The sequence below is a fragment of the Notothenia coriiceps genome, unplaced genomic scaffold, assembly GCF_000735185.1.
Source record: "Notothenia coriiceps isolate Sejong01 unplaced genomic scaffold, NC01 NC01_scaffold00029541, whole genome shotgun sequence".
NCBI classification, from domain to species: Eukaryota; Metazoa; Chordata; class Actinopteri; order Perciformes; family Nototheniidae; genus Notothenia; species Notothenia coriiceps.
This window is the reverse complement of record NW_011362242.1, coordinates 11,653-29,870: the sequence shown is the minus strand read 5'-3', so window position 1 is coordinate 29,870 and position 18,218 is coordinate 11,653. Positions and strand designations below refer to the sequence as shown.

Genomic DNA, 18,218 nt, shown 5'->3' with positions numbered 1-18,218 from the left:
TTCTTGTTAAGGTACTATATTGTTCTTTCACATGAGCTCGTCTCTCTATATAGTATTGCATGGAGTGTGGAAATTCAGAAGCGTTGTTGTGAATTCTCAGCATCTGGCGAACTCAAAAAGAGACTCACGGCGCAGTAAAAAGGAAAGAATTATCTCGCGATTTTAAACGGTGATAATCCATTATGAATTTGTTATATAAAAGGAGTGAGCAAATTTATCTCCCATGAACGACACAACTTATAGGAAAGAGTCTTCCAATTACTTAGTTAAAATTGTTTCTTTGGTGGGTAGCGGTTAATAGATTTCCGTCTGTTGAATGGAATCAGGTGGGGGCGGCGGTAGCGAGCCGCCCCCCCCGTGTACTCCAGAACTCTACGGTCTTTACCGATCTACAATTGATACTCCGGCTATAAATCGACTGAAGTTGTAATGTAAACATACATCTTTCTTGGATTTACCAAACACTGTTCTATTGATGTTAATTCTTTCTCATGGGGTACTTACACGCCTACTGTAATTTGTTAATCTGTCAGTCGTCGGTCCAACCTCTCTCGTTCTGAATACACAATTAACAGCAAGACTTGTCAAATTTCTGACGAAAAATTTGGGTTTCTAGAACGTGGAGGGAGTGTAGACTTTACATTCGTTGGTGATGGGACCTTTGTGGTCCCCCACTCCGCTGTACACTCCACCTGTTTAGTCCGCAAACTACCACACTGAAGGAACTCTACACAGTACTAGATTTACCTAGAGGGGAACGCAATTTATTACGTGTGTTGGTCACTGGCGACGTTTTCAACCATCATATCTCTACACCGAAATTGCCGTCGGACATTACAAACTTTACCTCGCAATTGTAATAGGCCGGTGTAACATGTAAAGTCTAACTTTAGGAGAGACAATCAGGTTCTTCCCTCTCTCCCCAACGGAAGACACCCTCCAGGTCTCCGGACACCACAACCTATAAGCAATTTACGAACCGGTGACTCGTATCAACCGGCCGCGCCCTTGTACTTACCGCCGGCTCGTCATATCCTTAACGCGGTGTAGCATTGGTTTACGAACTACTACATAACTCCACCAAGATTATCGCGTTCTGTAAAAATGGCTATACCAGTCTCCTCCTTCCAACAATCCGTTCGGGTGTTCACTTACACTTTTATGTGGGGGTTCCACATTAGTTTGACCCTTTTCTGGAAGGCTCCACTCAAACCGAAAGCCACACACTGACGCCAGGTCACACACGCAAACAACAAACACGTGGGGTTCGTACATAAGTTCAACTTACAAGGGTTCCGTTAGTGTACGTTGGCGGTCGAGTGTGTGTCTCTGCTACAGGGCAAAGGACTCTTGTTCGGGGACCCCGATCCCCCATTAGGGTGTCTCCATTCTTTATTGGTCTAAGTGGACAGGAAGTTCGAGAATGTTTAGTCCGACTACGATGTAGTACTAATGGTAACATCCAACTGGTAAATTTTCACGCCCAAAAGACGACGTCGCTGTCCCAGTCCTCGCCAAGCAATGAATATCTGAAGTGCTTTGACAAAAAATCCATTAAAAAATGCATCTGTGGAAGCCGTAGTGCTGTAAAAAGCACCACCAATTATTTTAGTAACTGGATGGCCTACCTGCCTGTCAGCCTTCCATCTGTGCACAAACTTATCTTGTGCCCTCATTGGTCATGTGCGCGTTCGTGTGTGTTGGAGGAGGGGCTCTGTAAGGAAGTGGCAGATTTGTTCCGGCTGTGTATTTTCTAATTCTAGCGCACTCGAGCTGGTTTCTCCAAAATGACCTACCCCACCTTTAATTCGACATCACTAATTTAATGTCTGTGATGAACACTTTCGATCTTTTCCCTCTGCAGGGCACCAATGTCTGCAGGGAGGGAGGACGCCTCTCTGTCCAGCTCTAGCCTGTCGGTGCGGGATGTCCTGAGGCAGCGCTATTCTGTCACCTGGCATCCACGGCTGTTGTACCTCATTGTGTCTGATGGCTACATGGCCACAGTTATGAGGGTGCTAGATAAGCCTACTCCTGCCCTGTTGCTGAAAACACTTCTGAACGACACAAGCAAGGACCTCGAGAAGGCCAGCCGGGCACTGGAGAAATCACAGGTGAACCAGGGGATTGTAGAAGTGGGAACCTGCATCTTCCTCAGCTTCATCTTTTTTATGTTCTTAGTTTACTCTTGACAATACTCTTCATATTTGTTTCTTCAGATTCATGTGAGGGCATGGTTGGAGTCTGTATCTTGTCTGAATGTTGACAGCAGCCTTCTCACACGTGGGCCCAACACTGCAGACTCTGTGGTTTCTGTAGCAACAGACGGATCCACTCTGCCACTTTTCCTGCAGGATCACGGGACATTAGGTGGTACCACGGAGCTTCTTGAAAGAGTACAGGTGGGTTGAAGAACATAAGAAAGAAATATATTGCTTCATATTCTGAGTTTAGTGTAGGCTTTATACAGTTCACAGACAGGCCACATTTACATAAAGGTATGATCTCTCATCAGGAGTGTCTTAAAGTTGATGTGCCTGCTTACGGGGAAAATGACTACATGTGATTACCTTGAGTACAAATGTATTACAGGTGCTTTATTAGTTGATTTATGTTCGTTAGCTATCTTTTTTTTGTGGTTTCCTAGACTTTCTTTGAAGATGACTCTGATGTAGATGGCCCTCCTGCTGGTTCTCACATGGAGGATGGCGGCCGTCTGGAGTTTGCCTCAATGTTTGACACACTCCACGCCCTGGACACACAGACTGGACCTGTTACTAACCCAGATTTTGAAGAAGACTTTGAAGAAACAGAGAGAAAGACATCTCTTCTTCATCGAGAACTTGGGAAAATCCAGACTAAGCTGTTGACAGCTTGGGCTTTTGGCATGTCTCTAGGAAACGCTGTGGAAAACAGAACTCGTCTGCTGAAGCACACGCTCTACTGTGTGGTGCGATTTGCTGCTTTACTCCACCTGACCCCTCGCCCCGTGGGCCACACAGAGACAAAGAATAATTCAGTTTGCCTTTTGAACCTTCTCAAAGCTCTTCTATCTTTTCTTCCCTGGGATAGCCCTCACTCAGATGGGCCTTGCTGCCTGGGGCTGGTGGTAGAGCTCAGTAAACGGTTGATACGCCTCCTGCTGACCCCTCAACCTGAGTCACACCTGACCGGTCACTGTCAGTTATCATCTCACGGTCTATCATCAGTCCTGCGTATCCTGGGGCTGGTCTCTGATTCGCTTGATCACGCCTACAGCCTAGAGCAAAGAACTGTCTGGTGTTCTGCGGAGAAGGGACCTCTCTCCAAGCTCTGGCCCTCAGATGTACACTATGTGCCTCTGTTACAGGATGACAGGGAAGGGAAATCTAGCTTTGTACATCAGGCCCGACCTGTTCCCCAGCGGCCGTCCAGCAGGTACGCACCATCTCTGGCTTTTTTTGAGCAAATAGTCAATTATGTGTTTGTTTTTTTAATCATTGCATATCATTTTAGCTGGGATTTAAGATGGGATGTCAAAAAAGGTTGGTGGTTTTTTTTTTGTTGGCTAGATTGTTTGGAGTGTGGCAGTGGGTCTACAAGATCTCCCAGCAGTATACAGAAGAACTAAAGAGCTGGGATGGCTCGGAGGAGGAACAGCAACGGTTGTCTGTCATCATGTCCCGGATCCAAACAGCTCTGCAGGCAACAGGAGAGAGGCTAGAGGAGGGTCCTGCACTGCTGAGTTACACAGGTCTGTAATAGCAAGACTATTCATATAACTATGGGCAAGGCACCAGCTTCAGGACACTAAATAGCCTATGGGTGATGTATTTCACTCTTCTCCTTCCAGGCGAACATCTTTTCCTGTGTGGCTCGTACCCAAAAAGTGCCGAAACGTTGCGGTTTCAAATTTGTGAGCAGAGTAACAAAAGTAAGAACTTCTTCCTTCATTTTTTTGCACTAACACACACCACGTGTTCACATTCAGTATGAACTCGTAATATCATGTATTAAATAAGTATGTGTCCTTTTTGTTAGGTTGTGATCGTAGCGTCTTCAAGGAGACCCGGCTTTGTCTGGCACTCCTGTACAGTCTCTTATCCCAGTACCATCTGAGAGAAGCTCAGGAGTTGGGAGACCACATGGCCCGTCTGATCCTGAACAGGACCGGACACCAGAGGGACAACGTGACCTTTGAAACAGGTCAGCATTGGACAATGATTACTCTTTGAGAAATGTCACGTGTGTGAGTCACTTTATGGAAATTAAACTGAATATACTGTACAAGTGAATAAAAACATCTACGACATGTCATACTGGCCTTTGAGTAAGCTTTGTCACACTGAAAAGACTTGGGACAAGAACATTTTCTGAGTTATTGATCCCTTTGTCACTCATGTATTCACTCAGGTGCTTGAAAGTAGGGTCTTTATCCATGATGATTAATAGTTTGATGTAACCTCATACCTTGAAGTCTTTCTCTCCTTAGGACGGCTGTTTTTAAAATCATTGATCTTCCTAGCCTCAAAGCCCATACTAAATTCACAGTAGCTTTAGTCAGTGATAGTAATAATGAATCATCTGCCTTTTTGTCTTGCTGCAGACTCTCTCCCTTGCCCATGGCTGCCTGCAGACCTTCACAGTGACGCAGCTTGTGCTGTGGTTCAGACCCTGGGGAGATTCATGGCTTCTTATTTCACAAACCAACCCCTCTGCATCCTGCCTCCTCACCATGTGGCCGTTCTGCCTCCACTTCATCTACCTCATGGTGAGTTTAAAAAAAAAATCATTTGTCAGTTAGAAACAGTTTTAGTGCTGTTTTCTATCTTTATGTAACTCAGTATGCCCCTTTCTCAGCCCCTGGTGTGGAGCGCTTGGTGCCACTGTGCCATGGAGAGGTGTCGAGAGCAGTGCGTCAGCAGCATCTGTCAGAGGTGTGGACAGTAGACTACGCCCAGGACCTGCTGCTGCTCGGGGGTCTGCTTCCTGAGACCGTGTGGTTAGCTTATCATCTTGGGGACTGGAAGGCAGCGGCCTCTCTGAGCCTGGCCTATACCAATTACTGCACCGGCCACTTTGACTTCACCCGGTCAGTGTGAAGGCATTCCATTTCGTTGAGCGGTGAATGAAATGTAAAGATAATTTGTATTAGATCTTTTACCATCTCAGTTATATCTTTTATGACAGGCTCAGGAGGAGAGAGCTGCACCTCCCAGCCGCTTTAGAACCAGAAAGCATTTTTCAGGTTGAGTTGGAGTGTCTTCTACGCATGTCTGACTCCCAAGGGTCCACGGATAGATATGGTGACAAGAGCTTCACAGGTGGGTGAGACCTGAAAAGTGATAAGATGAAAATAATTCATATTGAACTCCTTGGATTTGAACCTTGGATTTGTCTCATTTGACTAGACCCCTCTGAAGGAGAAGACTGGGACTTATTACAGGTTTCCATCCAGGAGATTCTGAAGGCTTCAGTCATGGCTGGAGTGAATGTGTTGTCTTCCCCCTTGTCTTCCCTGCTGGAGACAGCCAAAGAGCTGTGTTCCTGCCTGCCAATGTTGGTGCCAAGTGGACTGTATCTGCCTTCCCCCCCACTCTATTGCCCTCAGCCTTCCCCCAACACACAGGTACATAACAAAAACCATTTCATACCGTTTGTTTACATACATGTATGAATTCTCTGATGAAATGTTGTCTGTGTCTCATGCTTAGGACCCAGTTGGGACAATAGGGCAGTTTGCAGAAGTTGCATCCCGTCACAAAGTGTCTGGAGTTCTCCAAAGATTACTGTTACTTCTGAGATCTGCTCGTTGTTGTCATCCTGCTGCCCAGTGGTACATGAGAGATCTGCGCCGTGCCAGACATGTACTACACAAGGTACTTTCTAGTTTTGAAAAAGAACATCTGGTTCAATAAGAAAAAGACAAGTTCCGTAGGTGATGCTGACAAAGCTGATATTCTTTGTTGCACTTTCATGCATTGCAAATACAAGTTTGTTTGATGAGACACTTTTAACCGAAGGAAACGCCAAATCTTTGTTGCTACACTCTCTAATTGAAGCATTACTATAACCTTTGTTTTCAGATCAAGAAGAAGTACGCCTATCCATCAGCTAAGGAAGAAGAAAAGGCTTTTCCAGAAGGCCTGATGAAGTTTGTCACCCGAAGTGGATTCTTCAAACGGGGGCCTAACAAAGATGGTCATCTGGACCCCGACACTATTCAAACTATTAGTAAGAGATCTTATATAGTAAATGGTGGATATCTAATCAATAATCTACTGTCGTGTAGGTGTAGTACTTATCAACTTTATTTTTCCCAGTCTGTTTCAGGGAGCTGTGTGGTTTGTGCTGGATGCTTCATGTCAGGGACCAGCTCTCCATTTCCTGCAGGAAGTATCAGGCCGCCAGACAGCAGGGTAGAGATGAGCAGGTAATCCATTTGATTGTGTGACATCGTTATGGAAGTCATTCTCAGCCATAGAGGCTCCATAATGTGTGTACTTGTACCCCTCAGACCCCTGGCGATTCAGACGTGAGATCGACCTGCATCGATGCTCTGCGCTGGGCCGGTCGCTTCCTGCCTTTCTCCTGCTTCCTCAACGCTGAGGAGATCCTCCAGGACCTTCTGCTCAGCCTTGTGTCTGAACTTCCTCCTCTTTCCCTGGTAATGTGTTGCCTTTACTTTCATAAGTTTAACAGACTGACCCTGAGTGAGTACATAATACAGGGTTCTTACGGCCCGTCCACACGGCGGCGTGCGTTGAAGCTTCAACGCTTCTGCCCATTCACTTGGAATGGGGTGACGTCACGCTTTGCCGAACTGCATCGTGGTCGCGTTGCTTCGCGTTGCTTCGCGTTGCTTCGCGTTGCTTCGCGTTGCTTCGCGTTGCTCGCTTCAAAAGTTGAGCAATGTTCAACTTTTGAAGCTTCGGCGGAAGCGTCAGCCAATCAAATCGTATGCCAGTACAAGCTCTAGCCAATCAAACCGCTTGCTTGTGTGTCCGGGGCGGGAGATTCATGTGATTGGTTGTTGGTCGAGTTTCAGACAAGCTCACCGGCAAGCTTCAACGCACGCCGCTGTGTGGACGCTGCGTTACGGTAATTAAAAACCTGGAAAAGTCATGGAAATTCTAAATGCTAATTCCAGGTCCTGGACAAGTTATGGAAAACAATATTTTTTTGGAAAAGTCATGGAAATATAAATAATTAAAGTTGCATCAAATATAATTTATATTTTATCTAATCGCCGAAATAGTAATACTATAATGATAATACATACTGTATCGTTTAGTAATGAAACGTAAAATGGCATTTAACTGTCGAGGTGTTTTGCTGGTGAGAGATTTGAGTTGCTTTAGCGTGTAGAAGCTAGTGAGCCTACTATTTGATTTGTTTTAGATAGGCACAACATGTTTCAGACCTTATGTTCCTGTTCCATGTTCAAATAAACCATTTTCAGTGGTACCGCTGAGAAAGAGTCATGTTTTTGGTCATGAAAAATGAGGTAAAGGTCATGGAAAAGTCATTGAAAATCATTGATGAAAAAGTCTATGAACCCTGGTAATAATAATAATAGCTTAGATTTCTATAGTGCCTTTCATGGGACCCAATGTCTTATCCTTGCCTCTTCTTCTTCTTCTTCTTAGGTGGCAGACACTTTGGTGCGCGCTTTCCCAGAGGAGGAAGAGTCTGTGAGAGTGGCTCTGAGAGAAAAGTATAACTCCCAGCTGCAGAGACTGAGGCGATGCAATGTCCTTGGTATGGAAACCTTTGCTCATTGAACAAGTGACTTTAAAGCATCATATAGCACTTCAACTGTTGGCATGCAGTTTTGATCACATTGACTTCTTTATCCTAACTTTGCTTAAACCTATCTGATGGCTACATTGTATCATTTGTACTTTATTTTGTAACTATGAGAAATTATAAAGAATATACTCGAAGCCAAATAATAATGATGGTCTTTAAGCCGGGTCAAACACCAGTCTTTGTGCTTTGAGTACTACTTTGTATATATAAACACTATATGCTAACTTATCATTGTCAATGCTTTACTACATTAGAATTTAGGATGATGTTGTTACTTATTATCCATGACATCATAACAAACATCAGTACTTATAAATGTCACTCTACATTTTTCTGTGTGTTCTCTAGATGGGGAACAAGCGGAGGAGAACGAGTTGATGATGATCGTGATTCAAGACAAATCCAGGCTGAGGAGAAAACATCTGGGGCGTTTGAGGAGGCACCTGGCACCACCTGAGCTCCACCTGTGGGAGAAGGAGGAGGAGGTGGAGGACAGGGGAAGCAAACATGGGATGGCCGTGTTGAGGCAACTGTCTCTGGGTACCAGTCTGAGCACCAGCACTCTAACTGACTGTGGGTTCCCTCCAGTGTGCAGCGATGGAGACACAGTGGATACGTCTGAAGCTATCTCTCCTGAGTTAAGGTAGCTAGAGGGGGATCGTAGCTCTACCATTACACGGTGATATCATGCATCTATGTTGTGGCTTATCTTGTGCTCTGTGGTGCTGTTCTCAGGGGCAAAAAAGCCAAGAAGGTAAAAGGCAGAAAACATGCAAAGAAGACAGCTGTTCAAATCGAAAGTGTCATTCGCGAGGAGGGTCAGCCGGGCGTTGCCACGGAGAACGAGCGGCCCCCTCTGCCAGTGGTCGGCACCTGGGAGTTTGAGCTTGAAGATGACGAGTACCTTAATTTCCTGGAGCTCTTCCTCAGCTACGTGCTAGAGAAGGATGATGGGGACTCAGCCGGTGAACTTCCTTTGTTAAAAGGCTTCTCCTCCCAGCTGCGGGAGAGAGAGTTGCATTCCCTCTCATTCGATGTGCTCACAACTATTCACCGCCGTCAAAGAGATGTGCACCATGCAGCGCGGAAACACCTGGGCAATGACCCTCCTGTGTTCAGAGCTGGCAGCTGCTACAAGCCTGCGAGACAAAGTGCAACACCGGAGCCCTCCGTCTGGAGTGAAGCTCCCGCATCCAGAGCTTCTGTCTGCTCTCCTCCCAGGCAGAAAGGTTTGTTTGGCCTCAGAAGGCAGGGTACTGTAGGCCAGAGGATGAAGGGAGGGCTCTTTGGTTCTGAAACCAGCCCTGTGCGAAGTGTATTCCCCCCGGAGCAGCCTTCACAGAGCTCCATATTTGGCTCATCAACCTTCGCGGAGACTGTCATTGAACTGCAGCAGGGCCTCGGTCCTAAACTGGAAGCCCAGTTTCCAGAGCTGGGCCGGCTGCTGGAGTGGATGGTACGCTGGGCTGATAGGAGGGTGCTTCTGGGACATCATGGCAAAAAGAAGAAAGACAGGGGAGGAGCGGATGGAGGCACAGCGGATGAAGGAGTAGTGATGCGAGTCAAAGCCTCTGCGGCCGCTGTCCTCACGTCACTCAACCTGCTGGAGCTCAGATACAACGCTCTACTCGGGACTGACCGCTACAGTGCACACATCAAAGTTCCAGAGACACGATGGACCGTTTCCCCTGCGCTGCACCCTGAGGGGCAGCACAGGAATCTGGAGAGAGAGAGCAGTGTTGATACGGGCTACCCGGGATCTGCCCACACTCCCATCATTGGTCTTGATCACAATATACAGCACGGAGAAATGTCCATGTAAGTTCCCAATGGTTTATTAGACAATTAAATCAACCAGTACATGTGTCTTTTAGTTTATACAGTTAATCATATTCATTAGGCGATTGTTCTGTATTTACGCATTCTTCATTTGACTTTTGCTTCATATAAACAGTAACTGTACATTTGACTGTAAATGTGAATAACCTATTGTATTTATATGTTATTTGTTTCCTTGCAGTGGTTCTCGCACAGACGACCTGACTTTCCCTAATGACCACAATCAACAAACCTTTGATGCTCAGCAGATACAATCAAGTTCACAACAACTGTTTCTTGATGACTTAGAGGTTACATCTGAAAAAGAGGGTAGACAACCTACGTTATTGGATCATCAAAGTCTCTTTGATGCAGAGCCTCAAAAACCCAGTATATTAATTGATGTGTTTGATATTTCTAGACAAAAGCAAAAGTGACAGTGAGGGCTTGGCTGTGTCGTCCTCTGTTTCCAATCAAAGCATCTCCGGACACATCTGCACACCTGAAACGGTACCAATCAGCTTTCCCGTTCTTCATATACTGTATATCATCACGACTGTCAGAACACACAAAGAACTGTTGTTTTGTTTGTTGCAGAGTTTAAAGCTTGCTGACTTGGACCTCCCAGAAAATGCTGAGGACGTGTCCAGCTCTGCATCTCTGTGAGTTTGTTCAGTAAACTTGTTCACTTAGGAATTACACAAGTTTTCTTTTACGCGTTAACGTTTTTCATTTTAGAAAATCCATCACTGTACCACTGTATTAGCAGAAGGTTGCAGAATTATTTTCGATTTGACTTCTTGAACACTACACTGTGAAATTATAAAAACTGAATAAAACACAATCCCTGCTGTTCGCTGTTGACATCAGTCTTGTTTGTTGTTCAAGCCCTAGTCAAGCTATAAGCCTGGAAGCCCCCCCACACGAAGAGCCCCAAGCTGTTCCTACTGTGCAGCCTGAGGCAGTGGCCGATGCACAGCCTTCAGGCTCGACTGGAGTGCTGCTCCCCAACACACCTGTGGATCCTCCAAGCCTTCAACCTCAAAGCTCCACAGCTGGTGCACCCCCTGCAGAGCCCACCGCCCCCGATCAGCCATTATTCAATCAGATTTCACCAATGCGACAGCGTCTGGGGGAAGATTTATTCAGACTGGTTCAGGTAAGAAAACCAAAAGGATCATTTTTGACTTCACTGACTTCTAGTTTTGATTCTGATCCAACGTTCTTTCTTACAGCATATTCACTACATGAGCCTAACGGAGGTTTTGGGTGTTACGTTTTCTAACCTCCAACTTGCCCAGCAGAGCTCTTCTTTGGCCCAGTCTAACATGAACTCCTCACACCCTAATGTGCCACCATCTTATGCCACCAATGCCATCCTTCAACCGAATGCCTTACCCCTTCAAACCCCCATTTCAGTGCCACCTCAGACCCAGCCACATGTGCCAAGTTCAGGATCCAACAGCCTTCAGTTCAGTCAGGCTCCTGCATGTATTCTTGCAGAACAGCCTGCCATACAGAGCTCAGGGAAAACCTCCCACGCAGGAGGCCAGAATCACATCAACGGGAATCTACCATCTGCTGCTAATGGTGCAGGTGTAAGCTATCAGGTTTGTTTTCTGTTAAATTGTGACATATTGCACGTCTGTAAGCAATACATAAACACAAGTGAAACCCAGCTTTGAACTGTTTTCTTTTTTTTTATTTAGGAAATGCAGCCACTCTCTGTGCAGGCGGCGTCACCAGAAATCCAGTTTGGGGAAAGCAGGAGGTTAATCCCGACCTCACAGGGGCTTCTAGCCACTACTGACACAAGTCATGCTATTCCCATTGCACCTGTGTTGCCACCTAGCATTCAAAGTGATCCTGCGCCACATTTCCTTGGCTTGAAGTTGCTCCAGCTCCACCCCCCTTCATTGCCCCAACAGAATGCCCCTCACCAACACCCTGCAACCCATAAACCTGAAGAATATAACCAATCCACCTCAGCTCCAAAAAGACACCTCGGCTTTAATCCTCCACATGATCCAAGTCACAGGAGCTCTCAACCGATGAGAGAGACATCAGAGAGGGTAAGGGAAGGGTTCCCTCTACTTCCTCCGGCGTTACCAGCTCACGCACCTGCTCCGATGCAGGGCCTTCGTCTGCTGCGCGTTCAGCCTTCTCCACAAAACAACACTACGTTCCCCAAACTCCCCATACCCTCTTACTCCAGGCCTGTGTCTGTTATGGTAGCTCATATGGGACAAGCACCTATGATCAAGCTCCTGCACATAGATTCTGGACCACAAAGGGTAAGCAATACCAGTCATTGTTTTAAGAAATTTGGTATAATTCAATTGTGCCTTTTGGTTTATAAACGGATGTCTTTGCCACAGATGTTTCACGAGGCAGCCCCTTCAGCCCCAACGATCCGTCTCATGTCCATGGAGGAGTTGACCAGTTTGTCGTTCGGGAGGCAGACTCCTGCAGAAGCTCGACTGCGGCTGCTCAGAGTGGAACAACCGATAGAAAGAAGGGCGACCACTTCTCCTTACTCTAGCTCCAGCAAGAGGCAATCACATATTCATTTTCACGTTGTTGATGTATTTTTTTTATCATACTGATTTTACTCACTTAAAACACTGGGTGTTGTTTTTTAGGGATAAAAGGAGAGAGGAGAAGGCGGGGATGGCAAGACAAGCAGAGGTCACATTCAGACCAGAAGAGTCTATCATCCCTACACTAGAGGTATTAATCCTTGTAAGAAGTATTTTTGCACTACTACCAAGTAGGGCTGCTCAATTAACCGTATTTTCATCGCGATTACGATTATGGCTTGCAACGATTACGAAAACAACGTAATCGAAATAAAACGATTATTTAAAAAAAAAAAAAAAAATTTTTTTTTTTTGGTTTTTCAGTTGAATTATACTTAAAGTTCAGGGTGATCAACTGTTAAAAACATACTGTTCACTTTTTTTTCTCCAATAAATTGATGTTTTCAAAGTCAATGAATAATCGCATTTATAAATCGCAATTACAATTATTGACCCAAATAATCGAGATTATGATTTTTGCCATAATCGAGCAGCCCTACTACCAAGGCTTAAGGGTCATTCTACTATCTTTTGTTGGTATTGTTATATCTCCAGCCAACAAAGGAGCCTGTACGGGAAGAGCCTCAAGCTGCAGAAGACATCACAACCGGGCAGGATGTTGCCAATTTTGCTCAATTTGGTTAGTGTTAAATACATAATTTCACTTTCCTGCTACATCAATAAACAGCACCCTCCTCTTAACTTATAATAACAGTTTGGCGCTGATCCCATTCTGATGAATTGCAGTCAAACCAAGTGTCTCTTTGTTCTCTTCTACTGTTTCAAAACCTCCGGATTGATCTGTTGTTCTTTTTCTGTTTCACTTGAACTTCCAGGGTCCTTTGATACTCTGCTGACAGGTCGAAGATTATTGGACAGGGCCGAATCCACTTCAGCCGAGCTCCATGCTTTTGCTTCCACGTGTAAAAATCCCCCAGAGTGCCATGATGCGTTCACAAACACAGATCCAGGTGAGTTAGAGTTCTGGTTGTGTTTATAAAGTGTTTATGTTTAAATTGTTGTCGCACAGCAGGAACGTAATTACACAGTTGTTGCTTTTATTTGAAATTGACTGGAAGTGTTCATGAGTAGTAACATACATTGGGTTTCTCTGCTCTACCTGGTTTGTTTCAAACGCATGTTTCCTAAACCTAGAATGTACCCAAGTAAAGTATTTTTTTATTTTTCAGATTGTCCTCCTGCACTTGTGGATAAATCGGTATCTGTGACTGCTGGTAGCCCTAAACGTGAGTGAATTAAGTAAAACTCTAGCTACAAAGATATCACACTGCCTTTTTTTGTCGCAAATTTAATAGAAAGATACGCAATATTTGATTTTCTATCTGTTTTTGCGCCCAGCACAAACTTCAGGGAATCAGAAGTTTGGCAAAAAGCACTTTTCTCAAGAAACAGAGGAGACCCCGCAGGAGCCAGAGAGGAATCTGGTAAGAGGCCACAAATACAACGCAGACCTAAAAGTGTGTGAATGGTGCTTTTTAGACTCCGTTTCCTTCATTTCAGTTACGTAAACTATGTATTAAATTCAACACATATTACATTTCTGCCTGCTTTCCTGTGTTTCAAATCAATCAAACTTAGTAACAGCTGATCTCTGACTTGTGCACTTACATAAAGGTACATAAAGGTAGCATGTTTTATCATACAGTGACTTCCCGTTTATCGTTCATGTTGTTAGCGCACCTGTTACTTTTATTAATGTGTATTTTATATTCACTGCCTGTTCCTTTCCTCGTCTCCTAGGGCACAGATGGCCGCCAGTTTATAAGTGTCTTGGATCTAGAAGACGGAGCCATGCATCAGGACCTGCCTCCCTGTCTCAGCCTGGGACACGATGTTCCTTCGGTCCGTCCTCCTTCACCTACTTCAGCTGATCTTCATGTACTTGCAACTTCTGTTTTAAGGAGTGGTGCTGCTGCTGATCCACAACCCTTATACACACTTCCAGAGGATTTCAACTGGAGATCTCACACAGGTGTTTTCTATTTTTCTAATATACTATATACTGATTACAATCACATCATCTTGAAAGTTTGATCCTAATGTATTACTGTACCTCTAGGTATCCCTGAGGAGTCTCTGTCACTCGGCCGCATTGAGCCCAGTAGGGATCCAGAGAGATTCTCTCCACAACACATGGTGGATCAGCCTGACTCTGAAATCTGTCGAGCTCTAAGGACCCAGAGTGTTGGCCCTCACAGTGCCTCGCCCCCCCCTCCTGCAGTCCAGTTCTCCTCCCGCCTGTCGGAGCTGGATGCCCAGCTGGCTGCTCTACAGAACATCGCAGACTGTCTGGAGAAGGACTTTTCAAACTCCAGGATGGTACATAAGCATGTTATTATTTATCCTACGTTAATTACAATGACATGCAATTAATTGTCTATAAATGCTGAGAAATATATGTATTATATTGTTCTTTGTGTAGCTGGTGAACACCATTGAACATCTTGCTCCTGATGTGAAGACTACCACGGCAGTTAAAAAAACTGTCCGACTGGCTGTCCCACGGGAAGGTAAGACCTACAACTATTCATCTGCAATCTCAGCCAAAGCCGCATTGAATTTTAAATGACATTGTAAGTTCTAACAAATGTAAAGGTTTGATAAAGTAGTATACAGTATAACCCTGTTGTATTGTTGGAAAATCAAACCTTATAAACTCTGTGGTTTATTCTCCCTCTCTAACAGCATGGTTACCACGACTGGACACTTTAATTGAACCAAATGCAAGTGAAGAGGAGGAAGAAAGTGTGCTTCATAATGACTCCTGGGCTCCTTCCAACCTTCACACTTCTCCAAGTAAAGATGCATTCTATTCCCTAAATACTTAGTACCCTAAGTGGCTCGCATAGTGTCAAACAAAACTGCCTTTTGAGTTGATGAATACAATTGCTTCTTTATTTTTGTATCGTCAAATACATAATTCTTTTCTCGGTAGAGTCAAACTGTTAAAGGTTTCATCTGTTTGTGTTGCTCCATCAGAAATGAGAGATCAGCTGACTGACGTGTCCGGAATATCTTCTCTGTAGGTTTAAGTAAATCTTAACCATGTTATAACTCACAATATCTATCGTGGATGTGCTTACCGCTCGGTTATTCAACCTTTTCACAATACCCTGCCCTCTACCTGTCCGTGTCTAGATTGGCCGACGAGGATCTGGGTCAGACCGGGTTATCCGATACAGCAGAAATGTTAGACGAGTTGGTGAGGGAGGGGTATTTATCCCCGTCTGACCTGGACTGGTCCCATTCAGAGTATGCACTCCACAGCAGGTATGGTACCTACAATTCAGTGGTGTCCAAATGTCTACCTTAACAACTTTAATGTATCATTTAGCTAAAAAAGTAATCCCTCGCAGGCTGGACCAGCAGCAAAGTAGCTGGATGTCGCAGAAACGTGTCCTTCCGGAGGACGAGAGGAGAGAGCTGCGGATCTGGATGAGGAGGAAACAGAGGGAAAACCTGGCTGTTTATCAAAAACAAAGAGAGAGCCTGAGGGAGAGGGAGCACAAACCTTTTCCTAAATCAAGAGCACTGGTAAGATATGCAAAGCTCTTTACTTGCTCTTGTATTCTACTGTATGTTATTTCAAAAATATATCCACTTTTTTGTGTGCCTGCTCTGCGCCTTCAGGAATCAACAAAGAAGAATCAAGTGACAAATTGGAGAACCAGAGAGGAAAAAGAAAAGTATGTACCGGTTAACATTGTCTGTGGACAAGAAACATCCATGTGCCTAACTGTTATTTCCATTTCATTTAATATTAGGTTTGAGCTTCTGAAGCGATTCAATCAAAGGGCCCGTGAAGCCTGTTCTCTGGCCATTGACATTCCCAGCAGCACTGTAACCCTACGCACTGCTTCTCAGACTGGAGGATTACCAGTGCTTTTCAGTACAAGACCCAACTCTGCTCCAGCCCCTGGTAGCACTCACAGGTAACAGTAATCTGACCAGGGTCTCGTCTCATTAAAGAATAATTGTACTTTGATCTAGCTTTTGGACACACCATTAAACATTCATTATTCCACGATGATCAGATTCAGCAGAAACCCAAACCTGTTGATTGTTAACATCTGGATGACCTAGTAATAACGTGTCTATCTGTTTTTAGGGCTCACAGTGTGTCTGCTAATGATAAAGTAAGTCTTAAGTCAGGTCAATCCCAACCCCCGCTTCGTCCATGGACTGCTGAGAATCAGGAACGATATTCAGAGGATTACCACAGGAGACTAGGACTACATAGACCAGGTAAAAGAGGAAAAGCTTACTAACTTAATTGTCTGTATTTTTTCTCTATTGTAAAAACTATAATATTAAACTGGTTTATGTTGTGTGTTTCGTATCAGTCACTTCTCTGCCAAAGGACCGTCTGTCTCAGCTGACCAGGCGGGGCATGCTCACACACACAAAGAGCAACACTAAACTGCCTACAGTCAGCCAGAGTGAGGAGCGGCCTGTCAGACAACAGAGGAAGACGGGGCCAAACGAAGGTCCTTCAAGAGGGGCTGCTGTAGGCAGAGGGATCCTGAGGGAGCAGACGAGGAGGGAAGAGGAGAACGTTAGGGGACCAACTTCCCAAACCAATAGACTGCTAGAAAGCGAAGAGTCGGACATGGTAAGGATCACATTAATCAGATATTAGCATATATCTGTGACGAGTGTGTAACCGCTGTAGATGGAACAAACTAATACGTGTATGTCCAGTGCTTCCCACAGAATATGATTCTATTTGTGGGGGCACCGCACCGCACCCCCCCCAAACGTTCTTGTTGCTCTGTATTGTGTAGTTATGAGTGAAACACACCGGAGTTGAGGATCTGTGGGGTTTATTCTCCCAAAAATATAATTTACAATTTAGGCATTTAGCAGACGCCTTATTCCAAAGCAACTTACAATGACCAATTACAGGGACATTCTCCCTGGAGTAACCGAGGGCTAAGTGCCTTGCTCAAGGGCACACTAGTAGTGGTGGTCCAGGCAGGATTTTAACTCGCAACCTTCCGATCATCAGCCCACCTCACTTATCCTTTTTTTTTTTTTATGAGATCCATTTGTGGGGCGGACGATATTTATTTGTGGCGGCCCGCCACAAATAAATCAATATATGGGAAACACTGATGTCTTCTTTGATAGATGACGTTGTTTCCTTCATTTTTGTACACTACTTAGGTTTTGGCTGGACCGGTGGATGAGCAGGAGAATGGTGCGACAGCTGGTGATTTTGCGATGGACTGGCTGGACAACCTTTCTGAGAGCGCCGGCAGCACCCTCAGTAAAATAGACTGGGCAGCTATCGAGAGGATGGTGGCTGCAGAGAACGCTTGAGCTCGAGGGTCTCATGGAAAGGAGAAACAAACCACAAGGACACTTCAATTGATACTATATTACTGTACACACACTTCAAGATTGTATTTTCCTATTGAATATACTGCAATTCCTTTTATAGCATGACAATTACAATGTATATATGTTTATTAAATTAGATATGATCAGCAGTGATAATAAATCAGTCAAAAAATATGTATTTTATTGATAAAGTATAAAAAACATATTATTTGCAATAGAATATTTGTTGCACTGTCATTTGAATAGTTGTCTTCTTTAAGTTGTATGTTTGTGCTTTTTTTGTGTATGTTTTTCTACATTTATAATTTATTTGTATACAGACTTGACAATTAAATATCTGGCTTCAAGCATTTTAAGAGATTTCCTGTCATTTGTATTGTTGTAATTCTTGTCTGTGCCCTAAAGAGAGAGAGAGAGAGAGAGAGATATATTTGGGTAGGTATAGAGCCTATATTGAATATTGCCTTTTCTTAAGAGATATTGTGCATTGGGGAAATAGTGATTTATTGTGACAGTTTTCTAATAAAAGTTCTTTAAATAGCTCATGTTATCTCACAACTGCAAAGTTGTATTAATAGACACTTGCCCGAGGCTAAAGAGTCAATCAGAAGAAATGTTGTGGAATGTTTCCTCCTCATACTAAATAAAGTATTTGGGCACACAGAT

The 18,218-nt window shown here is 44.4% G+C and overlaps 1 protein-coding gene across 2 annotated transcripts in view; it reads left to right on the top strand.

The window, feature by feature from the left end:
- The window catches only part of cplane1 (ciliogenesis and planar polarity effector 1), a 21,693-nt gene extending 3,476 nt beyond the window's left edge, over nucleotides 1–18,217 (top strand). The window contains exons 10-50 of one of the 2 annotated variants that reach the window (XM_010786723.1): nucleotides 1,865–2,114; nucleotides 2,220–2,402; nucleotides 2,648–3,417; nucleotides 3,552–3,733; nucleotides 3,833–3,913; nucleotides 4,021–4,185; nucleotides 4,586–4,750; nucleotides 4,840–5,071; nucleotides 5,170–5,303; nucleotides 5,391–5,608; nucleotides 5,694–5,858; nucleotides 6,066–6,213; nucleotides 6,303–6,412; nucleotides 6,497–6,646; nucleotides 7,629–7,740; nucleotides 8,140–8,434; nucleotides 8,527–9,609; nucleotides 9,812–9,939; nucleotides 10,031–10,119; nucleotides 10,207–10,271; nucleotides 10,498–10,768; nucleotides 10,845–11,219; nucleotides 11,319–11,903; nucleotides 11,988–12,163; nucleotides 12,252–12,339; nucleotides 12,744–12,828; nucleotides 13,025–13,159; nucleotides 13,379–13,435; nucleotides 13,548–13,633; nucleotides 13,950–14,181; nucleotides 14,269–14,528; nucleotides 14,632–14,719; nucleotides 14,895–15,005; nucleotides 15,189–15,231; nucleotides 15,348–15,479; nucleotides 15,566–15,743; nucleotides 15,840–15,895; nucleotides 15,974–16,141; nucleotides 16,318–16,454; nucleotides 16,553–16,821; nucleotides 17,376–18,217. In XM_010786723.1, coding sequence (XP_010785025.1) covers nucleotides 1,865–2,114; nucleotides 2,220–2,402; nucleotides 2,648–3,417; nucleotides 3,552–3,733; nucleotides 3,833–3,913; nucleotides 4,021–4,185; nucleotides 4,586–4,750; nucleotides 4,840–5,071; nucleotides 5,170–5,303; nucleotides 5,391–5,608; nucleotides 5,694–5,858; nucleotides 6,066–6,213; nucleotides 6,303–6,412; nucleotides 6,497–6,646; nucleotides 7,629–7,740; nucleotides 8,140–8,434; nucleotides 8,527–9,609; nucleotides 9,812–9,939; nucleotides 10,031–10,119; nucleotides 10,207–10,271; nucleotides 10,498–10,768; nucleotides 10,845–11,219; nucleotides 11,319–11,903; nucleotides 11,988–12,163; nucleotides 12,252–12,339; nucleotides 12,744–12,828; nucleotides 13,025–13,159; nucleotides 13,379–13,435; nucleotides 13,548–13,633; nucleotides 13,950–14,181; nucleotides 14,269–14,528; nucleotides 14,632–14,719; nucleotides 14,895–15,005; nucleotides 15,189–15,231; nucleotides 15,348–15,479; nucleotides 15,566–15,743; nucleotides 15,840–15,895; nucleotides 15,974–16,141; nucleotides 16,318–16,454; nucleotides 16,553–16,821; nucleotides 17,376–17,531 — 8,413 coding nt within the window. In that variant the 3' untranslated portion in view covers nucleotides 17,532–18,217. Of the gene's footprint in view, nucleotides 1–1,864; nucleotides 2,115–2,219; nucleotides 2,403–2,647; nucleotides 3,418–3,551; nucleotides 3,734–3,832; nucleotides 3,914–4,020; nucleotides 4,186–4,585; nucleotides 4,751–4,839; nucleotides 5,072–5,169; nucleotides 5,304–5,390; nucleotides 5,609–5,693; nucleotides 5,859–6,065; nucleotides 6,214–6,302; nucleotides 6,413–6,496; nucleotides 6,647–7,628; nucleotides 7,741–8,139; nucleotides 8,435–8,526; nucleotides 9,610–9,811; nucleotides 9,940–10,030; nucleotides 10,120–10,206; nucleotides 10,272–10,497; nucleotides 10,769–10,844; nucleotides 11,220–11,318; nucleotides 11,904–11,987; nucleotides 12,164–12,251; nucleotides 12,340–12,743; nucleotides 12,829–13,024; nucleotides 13,160–13,378; nucleotides 13,436–13,547; nucleotides 13,634–13,949; nucleotides 14,182–14,268; nucleotides 14,529–14,631; nucleotides 14,720–14,894; nucleotides 15,006–15,188; nucleotides 15,232–15,347; nucleotides 15,480–15,562; nucleotides 15,744–15,839; nucleotides 15,896–15,973; nucleotides 16,142–16,317; nucleotides 16,455–16,552; nucleotides 16,822–17,375 lie in introns of both variants that reach the window. The other variant, XM_010786722.1, reaches the window with a different exon arrangement.
- Nucleotide 18,218: the final 1 nt, after the last annotated feature.